General features: G+C 33.8%; 1 protein-coding gene across 6 annotated transcripts in view; it reads right to left on the reverse strand.

The window, feature by feature from the left end:
- Positions 1–5,966: 5,966 nt before the first annotated feature.
- The window catches only part of BCLAF1 (BCL2 associated transcription factor 1), a 29,568-nt gene continuing 16,446 nt past the window's right edge, over positions 5,967–19,088 (reverse strand). For 3 of the 6 annotated variants that reach the window (XM_057738554.1, XM_057738551.1, XM_057738552.1), the window contains exons 9-13: positions 16,989–17,164; positions 15,697–15,877; positions 14,461–14,607; positions 8,746–8,958; positions 5,967–8,584 (exon numbers count right to left, since the gene is read on the reverse strand). In XM_057738554.1, coding sequence (XP_057594537.1) covers positions 8,579–8,584; positions 8,746–8,958; positions 14,461–14,607; positions 15,697–15,877; positions 16,989–17,164 — 723 coding nt within the window. In that variant the 3' untranslated portion in view covers positions 5,967–8,578. Of the gene's footprint in view, positions 8,585–8,745; positions 8,959–14,460; positions 14,608–15,696; positions 15,878–16,692; positions 16,856–16,988; positions 17,165–19,088 lie in introns of those variants that run through there. The other 3 variants (XM_057738555.1, XM_057738553.1, XR_009054270.1) reach the window with 2 other exon arrangements.

The raw sequence follows: 19,088 nt of genomic DNA on the forward strand, positions 1-19,088 counted from the left end.
GCTCAATATTCAACTTTGATTTAGGTAACAGCACGGTGGACCCAGGTCAAATGCTACATCTTCCATGAATGCTTTGCTGACAGCTTCCCTCTAAAATTAATTCTTCAGAGATCCTTCCTCTATTTTATGTTTACTAAAGCATTCATACATACCACATCTTGATAACCATTTATGAGATTTGACAATATTTTTCTATTACTTTTAAGTGAAATCACTTTCCTGAACTTTTGGAACGATGCAGAATTCAGTAAATCTTTTCTGATTTTCCTTTTTTATGTTGATGCAGGATTCAGTAAATCTTTTCTACCTTCTCTGTCATTTTCAAATAGTGTTCAGAAATATGGTGGCATGTTTTCTAAGATTTTCTTGGCCATGTTACCCTCCTGCAGTTGAATCTAGGCCCTCTCCATCTACTGTCTCTACCCTGTTCATTAGGATTCCACTCTCAATACTTTCTACTCAGTGTGGGGTCCCATCCTTAAAAGGGAGTTTGTCTTGACAGGTCCATTTTGAGAGTTCACTGAGCTAAAGTGTTCCAGTCCCACTAATCCTTAATGTGGGTACCTTCTGCTCACTACTGGAGAAGAAAAAGCCCCAGTTTTAGTAGGCTCATTTGAGATTCTCCTTTTCAAGCCTGTCAGATACTAACCCAATTCTTAAATTCTACTCACACAGAATACCAGGCAAGTTGGTGATTTGTCCCCATCCTGATTTTGTGGGTTCATGGGAAAATCTTGTCACCTAGTTTAATTGCAAATGCTGTCCAAAGATATTTGGTTTTGTTATCTAGATGTATTTTTTCCATTTTCCCAGAACCATTAATAATACATTATAGTTAATCATCACGCTATGTACTGGATCCCCAAGACCAAGAATTTTTTATTCAACTTTACAGCCAATGCTAGGCATACTTTCCCAGTCAATAAAGGGAGACAGAGGGCTGGTTTGAACAGAGGCTAGAAAGATGTGTACTCAATCTTGCCAACTGCCTGGTAGAAACCCCATTAGCCATCTAACACAAGCCTAAGTTTTAGGTGTTTAGGAGAACTCCAATTACTACAGTCATCGTAAGTAATAGGGCGGGATACAGTGTAACTTCTAACAAGTAGGCAATAGCCTCTCCAACCCTAACCACAGAATTTCATGAGAAGGTGATATCCAGATTGGGATGTACATGCCCAGAAAGTTCACTCAGTTTTACATTTCAAAAAAAAAAAAAAAACCTTGGGCCTTTTTCCTTCTGTTTGGCTACCTATGCTTGAAACCTCTCAGGGGTAGTAGTAATGCAGTACACTTAAACCAACCAGCACTATTTAAAAGATTACATACCTCTTGAAGTTTCATTAAAACTTTGCACCTGTTTATTCAAAAATTTTAAATATTATTTGACACTAATTAGGACCAAGATTTTCCTTAATATTAAAATCATGTTTCAAATTAAATTGTCCTTAAAACCTCCTCTACTTTTTTGTATTGACAGTAAAAATGATTAAGTAACGTAAAACAGAGACCTACTACCTATATATCTATACCTACTATATATCTACAAATTGCTATCTACTTACATTAAAATTACAAAACCTAAGTTAAGTAAGTCTAAAAGCAGGATTTATTTTATTTGAACCTTTAAATAACTTATATGAAAGTCTAGGTTATTGTAGTGTTTGAATCCAAAGCTCTTTTGTGTTTATTGGCTACTCATATTATTTTTGAACAAAAATATTTAGACCTCTCTAAAAGCATAAAGGTGAACCAACCGCTGCTTGATTTTTCTGATTCCATTATTTTTAGAAAATTCATATGACAATAGATTCTATACTGTTTTCTGATACAATCATATGTTCACAAAGAGATATGCCTTGACTTTCTCAAACACTTGAAGAGTTGATTAAAACCTAGAACACAGAAAACATAAAGGATTTCACTCTGGTTTTACTCTGCTTCTGGATCATTCAGACAGTCCAGTTAAACATCAGTACTCCTAATGTTTCCATTTAGTCCTTTTCATTTATAGCAATGATCAACTCCTAATTTTCAAAACTCTTGTGGTCCAAGTAACAGGAATTAAAAAAAAAAAAAAACTACTTCATAAAAATTGTGCATAAATTATTTCAGTTGTCTTACAGTAGCAAATAAATAATTTGCTACTATAAGACAGTCATCCAAAAATTTGGCATATGTCAAAAAAGAATACGGCATAAGTCAAATATCCAAGTTCATTCCTATCACAACATTGAAAAACTGTAGCAATAATACAGCATTTCTTTTTAATTATCACAGGTAATTTCAGTTGATAACATACAGTTTAATAAAGCAAGCACCTGAGAGTAAAATATAGTTCATAATCTTAAATAATTCAGTTAGCTAGAAAAAAGTTCAGCTTCAGGTAGAAAGCATTCCTGCTAAGGAGATATTCAGATTCTCCATGCTCCTATAAGCAGAAAACTATGCTACTCACAAGCTACCGACTCTTTTAATTTTACTTTTAACTGAAATATAGTTGATTTCCAATGTTGTGTTAGTTTCAGATATACAGCAGTTATTCAGATTCTTTTCCCTTATAGGTTATTACAAACTATCGAGCATACTTCCCTTGTTGGTTATCTATTTTATACGTAGTAATGTGTATACGTTAATCCCAAGCTCCTAATTTATCCCTCCCCTATCCTTTCCCCTTTCGTAACCATGTTTGTTTTCTATGTCTGTGGGTCTATTTCTGTTTTGTATTTAACTTCATTTGTATTTTTTTTTTTAGACTCCACATACAAGCGATGTCATATGATGACCTCTAGGTCCATCCATGTTGCTGCAAATGGCATTATTTCATTCTTTTTTATCGCTGAGTAATATTCCATTATGCATGTATACCACATCTTTATCCATTCCTCTGTCAATGGACATTTAGCTTGCTTCCATGTCATGGCTATTATTAATAGTAATGCTATGGACATTGGGGTGCATGTGTCTTTTGGAATGATGGTTTTCTCCAGATATATTCCCACTGGACTGCAGGATCATATAGTAGCTCGTTTTAGTTTTTTGAGGAACTTCCATGTTGTTCTCCATAGTGGTGTACCAATTTACATTCCCCCCAACAGTGTAGGAGGGTTACTTGTTCACCACACCCTCTCCAGCATCTTATTATTTCTACTACCTTTTGATGATGGCCATTCTGACCCACATGAGGTAATACCTCATTGTAATTTTGATTTGCATTTCTCTAATAATCACCCATGTTGAGCATCTTTTCATGTGCCTTTTGGCCATATGTATGTCTTGGAGAAATGTCTATTTAGTTCTACCCATTTTTTCATTGGACTGTTTTTTTGATATTGAGCTGTATGAGCTGGCTTGTATACTCTGGAGATTATTGTTAAATTAATTGGCTTATACCAATAGAATTTGTTGGTCACATGAGTTTTCAAGTATTTTCTCCCGTTCTATAGGTAATCTTTTTTGTTTTATGGTTTCCTTTGCTGTGCAAAAGCTTTTGAGTTTAACTGAGTCCATTTGTTTGTTTTTTATTTCCATTACCTTAGGAGACAGATCCAAAAAAGGTACTGCTGTGTGTAAGATTTTTAAGATAGGTAAGTGAACAAGGAAAGGGATAAAGAAAAAAAAAAAAAGCCGCTCACAGCAAATTCCTATAGTTCATTGTGACTATGATTTAAGCAATGAGAACTCATCGAACAATTTTTAGCTTAAAAAGACAATTCTCAATTGAAAAACATCCCACAGATGGCAATTAACAGATGAAATTTAAAGGTCAAGGTGTCCTAATTAGAAGACTATATTGCAGCAACTGGGGCAAATGATGAGCATCTTTACCACAGTTCACACAGGGGTGAAAAAGCCCTTTCCTTGATTTTGAAAGTTGAGTACCATCACCAAATGAAGGGATAAAAGATAACTCTACACTAACATTAACCAGTTAAACTCTATTGTAATTATCTTCTTAGGCCTACATCTGGTGATTATAATCTTTCACAAAACTTTCAAGTGTACTTAACATTCCCCTCATGGCAGCCTTAGAAGTACCCTGGAAGCTTAATAAAGTTTATAGGGAATTCCCTGGTGGTCCAGAGGTTAGGATTTGGTGCTTTCACTGCCGAGGCTCAGGTTTTGGGGGGGAGAAGGAGTTGTTTTGTTTTCATTTTCTATTGGACTACACCTGATCTACAATGTTATTAGTTCCAGGTTACAGCCAAGTGACTCAGTTATACATACACATATATATATATTCTTTTTCAAATTCTTTTCCCATTTAGGTTATTAGAGAATATTCAACAGAGTGCCCTGTGCTATCCAGTAGGTCTTTGTTAGTTACCTATTTTAAATATTTATCATCTACTTGTATTAAAGGGAGGGCTCGTTATTACTGAATTAGGAAGTTGGGCAACCCTAAGAGATTACTAAGAAAAATCTGATCCCAATTCCTAGAACAGCATTAAAACCATTTACCCAACCCTTTTCTACTTGCAAGAATCAAGATTATCTTCTGCACTTTAAGAGCACTGTAAATCAGCTCACTGTTGTGAAACACAAAAAGTTCTTAGGAAAAATATCTTTATGTACAGATCATTATAATTAAGACACATTATTTGGAATTTTTCTTCTAGTAGTGGTGGTGAAGTGCCATCCTAATGCCTATTTTCTCTTTAACCAGTGAGATCCATTTTTTAAAAGCTAAAATATAAGGAGGTAATGTACAACTTTGGCTTCACTTGCATAACTGACACACACTAACCATTACTGAATGTTTCTAAAACATGAGTCCAGCTCATAAATTTATACAATCTCTACTAAAGCTCTCAAGTCAGACAATGGAATACAATAACTAATTTCTACATATACCTGGATTCTAAGAAACTAATAACTTTTTCACTTAAAACTTCATTAACACACCCTAAATTTTTAACATCTCAAAAAACTGAACAATTAGACCCTTGACATTTAGATGTAACAACAGTTTCAACTATTTGAGAACCCTAAATGCACCTAACAGATAATATTCTAAAATTTTGTTAAAGAATGTATCACAATCTACTACCCATAGACTGAGTCTGGTCAAATACAATCTTATGAAGGTGAAGTTTATTTCTCCATGTTCCTTCCCTATTTAGCAACGTCATAAACTTAGATCTCTGTACTTCTCTTTCTGAATGTGAAAGGAATTCCAGTTGAAAGCCAAAGAAAGGAATTCCCTGGCTGTCCAGTGGTTAGGGCTCCGTACTTGCAATACAGGGGGCATGGACCTGATCCTTGGTTGGTGAACTAAAATCGCACATGCAGTGCCAAAGAGAAAAAACAAAGCAACTGAGCCTTTTTAAAAATAAAATAATTGTCCCTAGTAAATAAGATAGCATACTTTTATGTAGGTAGCTGGTACATAAAAGTTAAAATTACCCAGTATGGTTCAGCATACAGAGTTCTTACTTTAACAAAGTTTTAAAGGAATAACTTGCCACACGTATCTGTCTTAGCACACAAATTTCTGTGAAAATGCTTATTTGAAGTCACAGAACGGCTCACTTTACATTTCAAATAACTTAGAAGAGGGACATGGTAAGAATTACACCACACCTAACGCAAAGTGAACAAAGACTAAGTTAAAGAAAAAAAAAAAAACACTTTTTAATTATTAACTACTATATTTTCAGAAAGAGCAGTAATGCTAATTTCTCCATCATAATACTATGGCTGACAAGTTCCTGTATGAACACAGGAAAAGGAGGGCTAGACTAGAAATCTGGAATTTCTGTATTCTTTAACAATGGCTTAGAATTATCCACTGTAAAATTTCCCATTTTCCCAGGGGGAAAAAAAATGGGGATCTGAGCAGTTTTATAAGATATTTATCAACCCCCCCAAAAGCCACATCACACCAGTAATTTTACTAACAGATGAGCTGGTATTCTAAAATTAGACATAAGCCACTGACATCAATTGTATAGAACAGACACAGAAAGAGGTAAACAAACAATAGCTCTTACCACTTATGACATTTTATTGGCATATGACAATTTACAAGGGTCCCTGTTGCATTATACATCACACTGAGTAAGAACCGTTTAGCCATCTACATTCATGTATTGGATATATTTTTACTCAAATTATAACTGAATTCCCAACACTTGATTTTAACTGTGACAAAAGGAAGAACAGTAATCCCTTAAAGTAGGCTGCAATTCAAAAAACAAATTTTGCTTTTTATATTAAAATTCCTAGGATGTTGAAAGATGTACACACCTAAAGACTGAGTCATGGCCTTCTTAAACAGCTTTCTTAATCCTTTCTGGAAATATCCTTTGGTTCATTTTTATTTTCCTTCTTTAAGCAAAAGGAAGTCTGTTAATGCAGGTTTTCAAAGAGTTACTATTTTCTGGCACTTGTAAACAAATATCCTTACCAAGAGAAACCATTCAGCTTTTATAACATGTCATGAAGTGTGGAATTAAACTGTGGTTTAAAAAAATTCACACAGGCTAGTTTTTATATGCTTGGCTCTGAAAAAGATAACATCCACAATGGCATTCTACTGCAGTGTTTTCACAATCACCCCTCCTACTATATTTAACAGGATACTTGTTTCTCAACTTTAATAAAAGTAACCAAATCATGAATATATTTGGGTTAAAGCAATAAATTTGCACTTAAAATATAACCTGCTGATAGGACTTAAGTAGCTTTATTTCCACTCTCTACTAAATAATTCCTCAGTAATTTCCCCTTTCCTGTTGTCTTATATGCAAAAGCAAAACTGCACATTTATAGTCATGCATAGAGATTCAGTATCTAACCAAATAATAACTGTTAAAATAAAAGCTAAACTTATCTGTATAAAATAAAATGGTTGTGAGAATTCTCCTGTGTTGGAGATCAAATCCATGCTGCTTTAGCATGTAATTATTATTCTGACTAGGAGAATATTAGTTATGTCCTGATTAATGCAACACATACCTGTTTTGACAATATTTCCTCTGCTCAAATCATTTCAGAAAGACAAAATAAATCATGCAATATTTAAGGACCTTAGTGCCATGAACATCACATATATTGAGTTTTGTTTTCATATTTTTCCCTTGTATAGCTCTTCGCTAATGCCTCTGACTGCAATCAAGGTGCTAGAAGCATTGCAAATCATCAGTGAAGATGAAAGAGCGATACATTTAAAATGTTAAAAGTTTACACTAACAGAATAAGCATTATCTCCTTATAATGCAAACATATAAACTAATTCAGTTGCTGAATTAACAAATGAAATTTGACTACTTTTATATATGCTCATAGAGCAGACTGACTTGACACTGAAATTTACTATTTTGGATTTTCATTCCTTCTAAGAGATATCATCATAAACATAAAGGCAATCACATTTCAAAGATTATCTTCCTGAATAGAACCCTTGGGAAGAAAAAGGAAAACCCATTTTACAAACTGCAACTGAAGTATGGGGGAAAAAAAAGTTAGATAAATGCTGTGACAAACTTCCTGTCAAATCTTTTTATTGGTAACATTTGAAAAACAAGTTACTTAAAATACTACCAATGAGCAGTATATTCTGTTCGCCTATTATTCCTTATGGCTAGACTACAAACTAATGATTCAGCTGTCCAAAAACTCATATAAATATGTAAGATATGACATCAGGTACACATCTTTTTAACGTATCAAGTTATTCTGCAGAATAATTCTCTTCCATACCAGTATCAGGATTACAGGTTTTGTTTTGTTTTTTAAAAGTAAGACATTTAGTAGGAATGGGGTTTTTATTTTTATTATTACAAACCAGTTTCCTCTCTCAAAGAACAGCTGATATCTAAGACCATGACTCAAACTTTCAAAGGACAGAAAGAGAACACTGAATTTTGAACTCAAATAGTAAAGGCTCCTAAGAATGTTTTTTATAGGCCACTCCTTGCTTTCAGTTAAAAAAAAAAAAATTGCATACTTTTCAATATAACTTTTAACTGCTTGTACTTTTTAGCTATTGGAAAAGCTTCTTTTTCCTTCTTAAACATTTGCTGAGGTGTTAAACTAGCTTAGTTTACCAAAATAACAACTTTTTCCATGGTACACTTCAAAAATTAGTCACCCTACAATGTAGTGTGTTTGAATTAAGGAGAATGTTAAACAGATGTATACAGTTAAAATAATTAGTGTGGTCTCTATAAACAATTGCTATTCAGGGATCTGTATGTAGAGCTAACGTTTACCTCAGAATAAACATTAACAGGGAGGGAAGAGAATCAGAACTGTCACAGAGCTGTACTTGACCATATCTTATAGACAAAGCAGAATTACAATGCATGTAACAAAAACAGTAAAAGTATTTTTTTAAAAGTTGATAGTTACAAATATGGTAGGTAACAATTTTCTACTTTATTTCAGTACAATTTTCAACATACAGTCTACTATTTTTCAAGATATTTGAAGACTTAAAACAAAATTTCTCTACACTACTTGCAAACAGTAAAATTTAAGTAAAATGCTTACATTCTTATTTGAAAACAAAAATCATGTAAAAAAAATGGTGGGTGCAAGTTCTGTTCTCTGTTGCAATCTCACTTCAGATTTACTATTCCTAAAAAAAAAAGGGAAGAAAAGAAAGATTAGCAAAGATATGAAGAGTCAAAATGATCCAAAATAATCATTTTTCCTAAAAATTAAATAATTAACTAATTGGTCCACCAAACCCATACAAAAGAGAATGCTAGAATCACTAAAAAGTTGAAAAATTGCTACCTTTTCTTCTTTGCGTCTGTCTTTCTTTTCTTCATTATTTTCCATGGTCTCTTCTTCATCTTCAACAATCCCGTCCCCTTGATATTTGTCATGAGTCCATTTTGGACTGCTACCTGATTTTTTGAAGTTAAAGCGCCCTCTGCCACGTTGAAAAGTACCACGACCTCTTCCTCTCTTGGCCCAATAATCCACACCATCATCTCTGTCATCATGCTACAGAAAGGTTAAAAAAAATCATCAATGAAACAACTTTCTTGTAAGGAAGATGATTATATCCCCTATCATAAATCATGGTACAAATCTTCTGAACACTGGGTAAACGAGACTGGCACTGTTCTAAAACACAACAAAACACAACCAATAAAACAATTTTTCAACAAAAACAAACTCCATCGTGAAAGCAAATTACATCTTTCTTCTTAGTAACTCATGCATTTGAGAGCTACCCAGACAATTTTCTGGAGCATCTCAACTATTAAATTACTGCCAAATTTTCAAAATTTTTACTTTCTTGCTCTCCATTATTATTTTAATCTAAGCCCACTTATTCATATACTGTATATAAATGAGATAAAATAATCGATATTTTCCCCCAAAAAATTACCTCAGTCATAAATATGGGACCAAGTATAAAAACATCACTACAACATTATCATTACATTATCAATAACATTTACTAAATAAAATATGTGATAAGAATTATATCTTACACATAGTAACGGATTTTAAAAATCCTAAATCCTAAATCAATGCGTATTACATATCAGTCTTCTTTGCAAGGAAATCTCACAAGTCAAATCATGATGGCACGGTCCCTAGAGTAATACTTCAATTTATTTCTTCCTCACTAACCTAAAATACTGCAGCTATTACATCCCAACCTTAATTTTTCATTAACTGTATCCAAATACAGATGTTCCCCAAATTATAAATTGTCCCATTAATCAAAACAATCTGCAAATTGAAAAGTACCTGACTTCGTGGATGAGTAGATGAGTATTACATCCCAAATTATAAAACAAAAAGCCAAAGTTCTCCTATAACTGATGCCCACCTCAAACAAACTTTTAAGTTTATACCTACAAAAATGGGAATGATGCCCCTTTATGAAGCAACAGGCAGAACGCAAACAATGCCACATAACCTATGGAGAACTGATATTGATCAACTGTCCAAAAGTCACTAAAACTTTTTTAAAATAATACATAACAGGAGCACCTTTTCAAAACAAGCCATGTGCCTTTGAGCATATTCATGTAATACAGATCACCCTCCTGCATGACTTGAAAAGTTTACACGTGTAATTAACAGACTATAGGAAAGAGCCCGTACCAATTTCTAATCTAGCCTTAGCAAACCCATGAAAGATGACTATCTAGAGGTGTGCATGACTCAAAGAATGAACTTAGGAACTATCAAAAGTGTAAATTTCAGTATGTCCAAACGTTTAATTGTAAATCCAAAATACACTATTTTAAAATAGTCTGCCACTCAAAATACTATGCGCACACAATTACACAATTTCAGACTCCCTTTCGTTATTACCACAACTAACTCTATGGAGTTTATGCTTTTTTGTTTGCGGTATTTACACAATATTCCATGGATTTGTAGGAAGAAGCAAACAGGTATTGAAGCCAGAGGCATGGCTTTAAATCTTAACAGAAACTGTGTGACTTTACTTCCTCATTTAAAAAAAACAAAACAAAAAAAAACAGATAGCCTTGAAGGAACACAGATGACCTATGAAAACGTGCCCAGCCCAGTGCCTGATAAGCAAGCCCTCAATCAATGGTGGTGATGTTTATATGGTGCTTATTACTAAGGATGAGGCACTGTTCTGAGCACTTCCTATATATTTATTCATCTAATCCTCACAACAACCCTGTAAAATACTGTTACTAACCCCACTTTAGATATAAAGAAACTGAGGCACAGAGAAATTGAGTAACGTGTCCAAGGCCACAGAATCAATCTTTTTCCACTGCCCCTTATGCCCATCATCCACAGAATATGTCTTCCAGGTATCTTGGTGACAGTAAATGATTACCATTTGAGATAGCTAAGAGTTAGCTGAAATAGAAAAAGCAGTTGCAAAGCTAGACACTATAGTTAAACTACCAATTACTTTAAAATATACAATCATCTGAAACTAAAGAAAACAGCAGCTACAAGATCACATGGCATTCTTCAGAGGGTACCCCGGCAGCTACCTAAACATACTCTTTTTTGTTTATGTTTATGATGTTAAACGTACTCTTTTCTTCTCCCCCTTTTTCTTTCTTTCTTTTTTTTGGCTGCACCAAGTGACATGCAAGATCTTAGTTCCCCAACCAGGGATTGAACCCATGTCCCCTGCAGCACAAGCATGGAGTCTTAACCACTGGACCTCCAGGGAAGTCCCTTAGCATACTAACTCTTAATCCTCAAATTCTTATATCCAAGATTTGAGTCTTCTTACAGACTAATTAAAAGTAACTACTTCAGAGACGATAACGGGGACGTTAGGTATTTATAATATACAGCCAAAACTATGTTAACAAAGGAGGCCATATTAGAACCAAGACCTTCTGAATCCTCTTATCTCTTCTCTATAGAATGATCCAGTTTCAAAGAATTACTTTATTAAAGCTCCAACCCAAACCTCCTTCCCCACAAGGGATTTTCTCCTCCTCAGAGGATATCCACTCAACATGGGGAACTTGCCCATTTCAGCACTTTTGCAGTTGCTCCAACTCTGCACATACTCTCACCCCTCCAGAGAATTTCTGGTTCTAAACACTATTATCTTTCCTAGAATACTTACTATTGAAAACATTACCTTATTTTTGCATAAATCAAAGTTCTGAGAAGGGAAATTTCAGATAAGAATGCAACATGTTACTATTACTCAGTACTAGAGGAAAAATGATACTTTAAGAACTTTCTAGAGTTCAAGGGATGGGTTCAACTTCTGACCCCAACCCTCCGGGCCATGTACCTTTGGTCAAGCTGCTCAATCTCTGTACCTCTGTCTTTTTCATCTATACAAGTGGAATAATGGCCCTACCTCCAAAGGACTTCATAAGCATGAAAATAATATATGTAAAACACTTAGAATGGTGCCTAGCATAGCACATATGCTCAATAAATGTTATCCATTAGTATTACTAAGTATTAAATATTTCCTTACTATGGACAAAATTTCCATGTTTGTCAATTATCCTGAAAAAACAACAAAAAAAAAAACCAAACAAAAAAAAAACCAAACAAAAACAAAACAAAGACAAAAACAAAAACCTAGGAGAATCTATAGTTTTCAACTTCATTTACTACCAATTAAAATTTTTTTTATTTCTATTCTCAACACTAGCTGTCTGAAAAGCCAAGTACCTATTCAGACTATGCAAAATATTTTAAATTTAAATACCCATGTAAAAATCAAATTTGTCACTCCAATGGCTCACTAATTAAGAACCAAAATAATTAATTTTGGAAACTGATTTATAAGAAAAAAATTTGATGTGTTAAGTTTACTTCTAGTGACCATTATTCTGTAACAAACACACATGTATGTCTTAGATAGAAATGAAGATTTTAAACTACAGCCCAGAATAGCAACATATAAAATGTTACATAACACTCTTCTTGATTAGCATAACTAATGCCTAATTATATGCTAATCAAAAATTATGTCCCAATTTAAGGCAAAAGCTATAATATTGGAGATTGAAAGAACGCCATAGAAAAATGAAGGTCTGGCCTAAATTAAATATTTGTAAAATTTAAAAGTGCTAAACAATTACTATCTACTTGTTCACCTCTCATTTCCCTCTTAACTCTTTGTCTTTCATATTTGTTCTACTCATCTGGCATTTTTTCAGTCACTCACTCTTCAACCCATTTTCAAAAGGCTGCCCTTTTGATCTCCTCTCTTCTGACTGGGTGATCTTACTGTGGCTTTGTATGATGGCCCCTAGATTTTTTTTCTCTCTAGATCTGCATTAGCAACTACCTATTGTACATTTCCACTTAATTTCTCCTGGGCACTTCAATAACGGAACTTAATCTTCACCTCAAATAAGCTGCTTTCCCCTTTATTCCCTATCTTTGAGAGATTCCTTGTTCTCACTATCAACACCCAACTAGTGGTCCCTAAAGCCTTCATAAATGTTACCTTCTTAACTTTTCTCAAATCTAGCCCCTTATAGTTCAGACAGTTATTTCTCAGATCTGTTTGTTACAACCATGCTTTTCCAAACTCTGCTTAGCATCCAAATTTATTATAGTATTATGGCCTTCCACAATTTGGCTCCTGCTTTTTCTTTATTTTCCCAAACTTACACCAATCATCCAGCCATCTGAGTACCAGAGTTCTCTATATCAGGATGTTTCACTCTTGCTTTCTTACAGTATACCTGCTCATCTTTTAAGCTCAGATTCAATCCAAATTCCTCTAGGACGTCTCTCTTAATCATTATCTCCTTTGCAATAATCCACCATTTCCTCCTAGGGAGGAAATCTACCATATGTATTTAGAATGCTCTCCATTACTAGCCTCTTAAGTCAAGAATTGAAATTCTATTTATCTTTCCATCCACAGCATAAACAGCAATCTATTAATTCATAAATTCTGAAATCAAAAAGGAGATAGATCTTTTAAACTTTTCTGTAACTGAATAAAATGCCTTTCACTTTCCAGACTGTCAACGCAAACAAAAATTTTTCACAGGAGCATATGCTGTACAAATATTATGCATAACGCACTCTGTAAAAATTTATTTAACTTTTTCAGACTCTTGGTCATTAAAGCACCCCAAAAAGAGGCAAATGGAAATTAATTTTTGAAACTACAATGCCCATTCTTCAAACAAAATATAGATCTACTTCAGAATACTGCTCGATACTCTAATTTAGCAGATGGCATGGACATTCAGGTTTATTCAAATATATTCATGAAAAGCCAAATGAAAGTCACATTTCTATAAAATCCAGTACTATTTTCCCCTCTGCTTCAAAAAAATAACTGGTCTTCAGAAATAGTCTCTAAAACATGACTTCCCTGAGAAGCTATGACAAAAATAAGTACTCTGGTAATAGTTTTTGTTATTTTCTTAAGTTTCTATAATGCAAGATGAACCCTCTTCCCCCATGCCAAAGTGCAGAAAATTTCCATCGTTACCTAGAGAATCTTTCAGGACCCACCTCCTCTAGCTTCATCCCTTATAAAACTATTTCAGAGAGAAGAGCATCACAAGGAAGCACCAAATTAGTGTGTATCTAGCAACTTTTCCATAACGTAATTTTTCATCTTCCTTTCACTCCAATAAAAGTGAGCCTCCTGAGACCCTTAATTACATGTACTGTGAAAGAATTCTCCTTGTCTTTCAATTAAACACCTGTGATGATGAAAGGTAAATCTTAATTAGAAGTTTCTACAACTTTCACCATCTTATAGACAGATATGAAACAATATTCTGTGAATGTGGCTATCAAATCAGGTATATTTTTACTTTACCCTGATCAGCCCATAGATGATAGCAATAAAGTATAAACAGGATTAAAGGGACCCACGTTTTCAAAACTTCAAATCATCTGGGTAATGATTTATTTTAAAAGTTTCCTATATTATGGTGAAATCTTCTCACAGTAGTGGATACCTGTACTCAAATGTATTCACCCAGTATGCTTTGAAAATTAATGCAAACCAAATAAACAGAGATTTCTAACACCCACCAAGAAGTACTTCTTGCTCTTTGGGGTATATTCTGGATCCCATTCCTCTTCCTTCGGTCTCTTTTGAAAAGTAGTATTTGAGTTGTTTGGACCAGTATTTGTCCCAGCAAAAACTCCTCTGGCTCTTCCTCTGCCTCTAATTCGAAACTGATTAACATTAACAAAGTTGTTTAGTAATGAAATCAAAAGGTATTAAGTTACATGCAAACTCTAATTTTACTGCAGTAACAGCAAACATTCCCTAATTTCTTTCCTAAATCTCAACTACACAGCCAGTGAGGCTGGAAAGGGTGGCTACTTTATACCAGTAAGGAGGCAAAAAATTCTGCCTACTGAAAGCTGAGTAGGTTAAGAAGAAATGCACAGTCAACCTAAGTGTCAGAATACTGCACTTTCATGGCCTGAACTAAAATTTTTAAAAATAATCAAGTTGGTTCTTTTCCCTTTTACTAGCCAAAAAGAGTTGTCTAATTCCCTTGAATTACATAGGAGTCCCAAGTGTTCAATTACACCCATCCCCAAATAGGCAAAGCTCTTCTCTTTCACAAATGATCTAATTAATGAACCCTACTGATAACCAATTGGATATCTGCTCAAGGTAGGAATCTGAATCTAGAAATTAAAGAGTCAAAAAGATGCACTACTATGAAGTCATTAAATTAACAATTATAACAAATTTATAGAAACATGGGAATAATATATATACTATGTAGAATAAAAAGTTATTTCTATGATCGATACACGTATAAACAAGAACTTGAAGAAAACAGGCAAAAATGAAAATAGCTGTCAATACGAAAATGAACATGTGGATTTTTTTGTTTCAAGATATTTTTTTCAAAAACTAAGTGATTAAAGAAATGGATCTCAATCATTAACTTTCCTTGACTCTTGGCTCTCTAAGCACTATGTATAGTTATTGATTCCAAAGCTAAGAAAATACCTAGTTTACACAGATGCTTCTAAACCTCAAAATGGCATTTTCTTTTTTTTAATCAAGCAAAAACGCTTATTGTTCACAATATATACAAAAAAAGCGTCATCCCAGCTCCAGCCCCTCCTCACTGCCCCTAAATGACATTTCTTAATGAAGATACATCAAATACCATTTTATTTTTCAAGACTATAGGAATGACTCACACAACAGAATGTCTAAATCATATATTTTACTTTCCTCATATATTGTGCTCTAAGGTAAAGTTCTTTCAAATGATCAAAGATAATTTTATTACTTACAAAGGTTCCTCGTGGTCGGCTAACTCCTCCAAAGCCTGAGTATTCTTTCAGTTCATGGTGAGTTTTAAATTCTTCTTCTCTTTCCTTCTTACTCTCCTTTTCTTCTCGAGAACTGGGAGAAGAAGGTGATGCTGAAGAGGATGAAGATCGAGAATGATCTTGCTCTCTACTTTTATGTTTACTGCAAAATAAATAAACAAAAAAATGTGCTATTTTTTAAAAAGATAAAGACCCTGTTGAACCTTATAATAAGAGGGATATTTTTCAAGTCAAAAAAACTATCCCCTATTAAAATTATTATGCAACTAAAATGATTGGGTGTTAAACTTTGACAAAGTCTGTTTCCACTCTCCTTCAGTATTTGTTTTACATCACTACTGAAAAACATGCTATGACCTGCCAGTTAGAAACTAGCAGTCTGGAAACTTCAAGAATCAGGTTCAGTTCTTCAATATTTTTAAATGATTTTGTTTTTATTTTAAGGAAAGGAAGAGAAGAGTAGGAAAAAGTAAGAATGTTCTTAAGGCCATGTTGCAAAATGACTGCAGTTTGTACACCCTGGGTGAGAACAGTTGATATGGTTTAGGCCATAACTCCATTATTGAAATAAAAAGCATATGACATTACAAATACCACTCATAAATTAAAAAACACAAGTAAAATCCACCATTTACCTAATGAATAGCAAGAAAAACGATTATCTATGATACTTAGTATTCCTATTATTTATTTGACTCTATGATGATCAATTTTACATGATTCTAATGCAACACCCGAAAAGGTCATACCTGCGATAACTCTTACCACTTCTAACAGTATCCATGGAAACATTACTTTGAAAGACTAATACACATTGCTAATTCATAGAAACTAGTCCTTCCTCCCCCCCCAATCTCTCCCATGTTAAACCACTAGACATCAGTTTAAAATTCTTGTACTCTGGGTGTTATGAGTTGAAAAAGTGCGGAATCAAGCATAACGAACCAAAGTTCTTACACAAACTGTTTCTAGAAATGCACTGCATTGAAGTCCAACCTCCTGATGTAGCCTGGATAATAGGACACATTAATTTGTCATTTTTTTTTTCAGTGTTAGCTTGCTATTCCAAAGTTTTTGTCCTCATCCACCATAAGCCGTGTAAAAGACAAATATATTTTTGCTGTAAAACAAATAATTTTAATTGTTTAAATTTAAACATTCGATTACACAGTCAAAATTGAAAGCAATTAAGCTGACAATTATTAAAGGCTAATTAGAAGCTAAAACCTAACTCAGACAATTTTAACAATTACCTGTCTTCTTTGTAAGATTTGTATTCTTTGTAATCTTTTGGAGTTTTTTCCTGCTTTCTTGATCCACTGGATTCCCTGGAGCCCTTGGAATCCCCCCGCTCTTTACTTCTTTCTTTTCTCCGACGATCAATGTCATGCCGAAGATCAGCAGAATCACACCTTAATTTTTTATCTCCCTATAAAAGACAAATGTAAAATACAGATTTTAGGGAAAGTATAGAGAAAAAAATATACACACACACACACGACCAAATTTTATGCCAATTTTTAAGCTGGAATTTTAGTATCAGGAAAGAATGAATCATAATATACTACTTCCATACTTTTCGTTTAAAAACACACCTGATGTTTTCACTAAACATTTGTGTACACAAATACAATGGGACTGTGGAAGTTATTAAAAGCTAATTATCCTGAAAACATCAGTTTTTTGTTCAAAGCAATCCATAATAAACTTTCATACAGTAAAATGATGTAATTATTTTTCTCTCAGCACATCCTCATTAATTACTATCCATCATCCTTCGAAATGGTTTTTTATACAGTTTAACAATGATAGAGGTTATACCGAGTTGTGGGTGTAGCCATCTGCCTATGAAGTTAAAGGATCCTAAAGTAATGGTTCTCATTATTTAAGCCTCATTATCATCAAGTTCTTCCCAAATAAGTTGACCAACCCAATAAAAACCACTTCAAAAGTTAAGTATTCTGGAATTTCTATAACATGCAAGTGTAATATGATTAATGAAACCAACTGAGGTTGAACAGGGTAGAAACAAAGCCAGAAAGATATTATTCCCAATCCTGTACTCAGTATCTGGGCCATATACTGCCCTTTCTCAATTCAGGTATTGCAACGGACATTAGTTTAACTGGGTCACAATTCACCTCCTTCTTGTTCCATTGCTTTTTTCAAATACTATATAATTTAGGAAGATGGAAAGAGGCATCTAGGAATGAAGAAAAATTATACATCAGTAAGATGCTAAGCAATGTGGACATCCTTGCTAATATTCAATAATAAGAAGTATTTCCTCTGGGAAGTCTAGCTATAATGGTCATAAACATTCACAAAACTGAAAGTATAAATATATCTCCAGATGATATCAACTACTCACCTATTTGCTCTCATGGTAACAAGAAAAATCTAATCAAGAGCAAAAACCTTCCTATTCACCTAATAATATGTTATCAGCAAGTTCACAAGCAACATTAGGTAATATAAGTGAAAGTATTTTGTAAATGACAAACTATACACACACACACACATATATACATAAACTGCACAGTACTACATATATGGTAATTGTTCATTCAGATAGGGAGATAAAGGATAAAAAGCAATGTCATATCCTCCTTGTCCCTCCATTAGTTATCTCTATTTTCTCTCCTCCAGAGCAAAATCTGGTCTGTGTAATGAAGAAGGAAGACACTCACTGTCAGAGTACAAGAATAAACTAAATTGTGGGCAAAATAAAATTAACCAACACTGAACCCAAGGTACTGAAAATAAAAGCCAAAATTAGCATTCACTTCTCAGAATCTGTTTTTCCAAGATTAATGTGCCCCATGAAAAGAAACCACTCTCTTTCTAAGCTCTAAATTTCTTATCTAATAAATTAATAGCATGCCTAATTAAAAAGGTTATATACTACAACCATTAATAACAGCTTCTAGTAATATAAGTGCCAATGTTTTCATAACATCCCAATTATTCAACTCTGCAAAACAGATGTATTCTCACTTTTCTTATTAGAAAACCAATGTCCAAGAAGCTAATTACTTTCTTAATATCAAAGATTGTCCTCGGTGATGGCTATAATTGGAACCAAGCGGTTCATCACAGGACAGTTGCCCCCTTTTAACCTCACATTTCAAACAGATTTTTTCAACCTGTCATATAGACTTATCTACCTAGAAAACGTTAACTTCGAATTAGCAATTAATTGGAGTCCCTTAAGGATTGAATTCCATTCTCAGAGAATCCCCCAACCCCACACCAGTCAGTCACAGACTCCTTTCTCAAGTTTAAAAGCATTCTTCCCCCCAATCCACAAATATTCCAATAGTGACACAGTTTTTGTTCCAAATATTCATTTG

Source organism: Hippopotamus amphibius, chromosome 6 (genome assembly GCF_030028045.1).
Source record: "Hippopotamus amphibius kiboko isolate mHipAmp2 chromosome 6, mHipAmp2.hap2, whole genome shotgun sequence".
Classification (NCBI taxonomy): Eukaryota; Metazoa; Chordata; class Mammalia; order Artiodactyla; family Hippopotamidae; genus Hippopotamus; species Hippopotamus amphibius.